General features: G+C 37.8%; 1 protein-coding gene across 1 annotated transcript; it reads right to left on the minus strand.

The window, feature by feature from the left end:
* Window positions 1-362: 362 nt before the first annotated feature.
* LOC149207514 (E3 ubiquitin-protein ligase BIG BROTHER-like) lies at window positions 363-791 on the minus strand. The gene has a single exon (XM_089398068.1). The coding sequence runs from the start codon at window positions 789-791 to the stop codon at window positions 363-365; it is 429 nt and encodes a 142-aa protein (XP_089254194.1).
* Between the last annotated feature and the right edge of the window lie 2,528 nt (window positions 792-3,319).

The raw sequence follows: 3,319 nt of genomic DNA on the forward strand, positions 1-3,319 counted from the left end.
AGGTTCCTGCGGCAGTGAAAACAGTCGATGAAATCCCCGCCACAGTAACGCCTCCTGCATCGGAGCCTGAAGCAGAATCGGGCCCGGTGGAATCCGTGCAAGTGAAAAAACCAAGGAGGAATCTGCCCCGGCCGCCAAAGAAGTCGAGCCAGCTAAGGAAGAGACTGTCGCTCATTTCATCATCTCATTCAATGCATGAGAATCTACACCTCTTATTCATTTCATCATCCCATTCATTTCATGTAAGCACTATTTGGGGCGATTCTGAGAATCGCCGGGTGGTGGGGTGATTCTCAGAATCGCCCCGCCACTACCCCGCCACCATTATTGGTGGCGGGGCAGTGGCGGGGCGATTCTGAGAATCACCCCACCACCCGACGATTCTTCAATTCCCAGCAGTACCTTCCATGTTCACTATACTCCAGAAAACCACTTTCTTGCCTCATATTATCTATCTGCATTGTCAGGAGTCTTATACCCTCTTTATTCTCAATAACAACTTCACACTTGCAGAGAGGACAGATTTTGCTGCTCTTAAACCACTCAGTTGCAGAGTCACCATGGAATATATGAGAGCAATGCAATTGGAGGACTGTCTCCCCATGTTTATAACCCTCCAAACACACTATACACCTCTCTCCACCTGCTTCGTCAGCGTGTTTCTTGAATTCAGTGGGCTGCAGCGCAGCGAGTGTTTGTGGAGGCAGCCCGATTGTCACAAATCCAGTGCTTTCTTGGAGTTCCAGGAGCTCCTCATAACTCATGAATTCATCATCACTAGAATCGCTCATGAAAAATCATCATCACTGGAATCACTCATGAATTCACCATCCCATGATACTTCTAGTGTCATAATTTGGCCCTGATCTGGGGTGCAGGGGATTTGCTCATCCATTTCTCTAACGAGATTGTCATGCCCCATGTCATCCCGTAATTCTTCAACTATCATATTAAGCACCTCTCGAATGGGGCGTCTTGGCTGAATCATCTGTATCTCAAACTCAGAGCTCTGTAGTACATCTTGTAATACTTCAGACGTCATAAAATGGCCTTCTGCACTGCGGCGCCTTGGGTGCTGATCCATCCCTTCCTGTTGCTCTTCTGGGTGAATTATATTTTACAATTCAAACGTGGAAATCACCGCCAAATTGGTTGCGATGGACCGGGGTTATTATAAAATCTTGTTTTTCAAGCAATGCTCGAGGAGGATTCGACGCTTTCGTTTTTATATAGGTAAAGCATGGCGTTAGGCGGACCGACCCATCCGGGCACGAAATCTTAATTTGTGGTATGATTGTTAAAATGTTAATTAGTGAATTTGACAATCTTTGAGCGTAAGTGCGACCATCCAGCATAGCTTAAAAGATCTAGAATTCTCACTTCTAGCGAGTAATTTGGGTTTAATGGTGAAAAGTAGGAGTCAATTATTAAGGGTAAATTTTTACTACAACGCTATTTTTTTTGGGACGTTAGAGTTTATATTAATGGTCTTTTTGTCTAATCCATGTAGTTTGGGTAGAATTTTAGTTTTCTCATCCAGATTCAATTTCTACATATGACATGTTAACATATAGTGATAAAGTTAGAAGGGTGAAACTTTTGGAATACAGTGACATGTTGACATATATTGATAAATTAGAAGGGTGAAACTTTTGGAATAGAGATTCACTAAAATGTGCAAGGTGTTAGACATTGTCTTGGGTTATAGTGGCAATTCTTATGAGTTACCTATTCTTATGGTTTAAAAAAGACACAAAATAAAAAATATTTGACCTTTTACCAATTCTCATGGTAAAAGGAAAATCCAATGAGTTACCAATTCACGTGGTTTAAAAAAAAAATTTAATCTTAGGCATGGCCTACCTCACTCTAATGAGCTACCAATTCCCATGGTTAAAAGGAAAATCCATTGAGTTACAAATTCTCATGATTTAAAACAAAATAATGAGTTATCAATTCCTACATTAAAAGAAAAAATCTAAGGAATTACCAATTCTCATAGTTAAAAAAAAATACAATGCATGTTTTCAAAATATTATATGCCCTACCATTCATTCGCTACAAGGAATATCTTTATCCCAACACCTCATCCATCACTCCGATGAGTTACCCATTCCTATGGTTTAGGCAAAAAAAAAAACCAATATCTCCTCTTTAATTAGTCACCTTCATTGTCCATCCTTGTGTACCTGCAAAATTTTGGGTGTGTTATGTCTCACATAATGTTCAAGGAGTATCTATATGACAACATCTCATCAAATTGTTTCTTTTACAACTAATTGGTTCAACTTTGGATTATTATCGAGTTATGTGATGTGGCAATACACTGATTTTCATATTGTACAACTGTACATCGATTGGCGCGTTTTTCATTTGATTTCATGGCGTACATTTTGCTAACAATGTTGAAAAAATCCAATCCATTTAATGTTGACAAAATACGATCTATTTAATGAAGTAACTGAGTTGCTTTAGAACAAATGAAACTTGAGGTGTAACTGAGTTGCTTTAGAACAAATGAAACTTGCTTTTGGGATTCCTTGTGAACTTTTTGTGAACATATTTTATGGAGAGGGTGATCAATTTAGCGAGGGTCATTAGAGGAGATTCACTATAATCTGACTCCAGTTCCTCTTTTTGGTGAAATCCTGGCCTCCTATGAATTTGTCATGCTCAAAATTAAAATAAGGATAATCAGGAAAATGTGCTTGATGTGATATGATAAATTTGTCCATCTATGTTTAGGTGAAATAACCATAGCATGTAATGGTTGAAAACATGTTGAATGTATACTTAGGAAAGAAAAATGATATTCTACCAAAAACATTAATGTGTTTTTTTTCCTCATAAACAACTTTGTTTGGCACATAAAAATTTGGCTTTACTAGCATTTTTTAAAAAGTTTGAAAATTGATCCTAAAAAAAAATCATCGTTCCAGTATCATCACTTTTTCGTTTTGAAGCTATATTTTGCACGAAAATTTCGTAGTAAAGCTCGTAGTCACTGCCATTTTTAAAACATGTTCAAAATTGACCCCTAAAAAATAAAATCATCGTTCCAGTATACACACTTTTCGTTTTTAGCACTGTTTTTGATGTTTTTTCGGGGTTTTTTGGCCAGAGTTCCCGTTTTGAGTTTACAGTTCCCGTTTCAAAGTTTACATTGTTTGTAGCTTAACCACTGGAAGGAAGATTTAGTTGAACCATGGATCATCAAATTTTAGTGCCAAAACCTTTCAGGAATGGATAGAGAAGGTAAAATATGAATTAATTTCTCATGGATCTAAAGTATTGAAGGTAGTTACCAATGGTTTATCTT

Source organism: Pinus tabuliformis, chromosome 1_2 (assembly GCF_031772625.1).
Source record: "Pinus tabuliformis cultivar Carrire ecotype Pingquan chromosome 1_2, CPIR1, whole genome shotgun sequence".
In the NCBI taxonomy this organism is placed as follows: Eukaryota; Viridiplantae; Streptophyta; class Pinopsida; order Pinales; family Pinaceae; genus Pinus; species Pinus tabuliformis.

Coding starts and splice junctions, on each gene's coding strand:
- LOC149207514 (XM_089398068.1), bottom strand. CDS start 791: ATGAGCGATTCTAGTGATGATGAATTCATGAGTTATGAGGAGCTCCTG.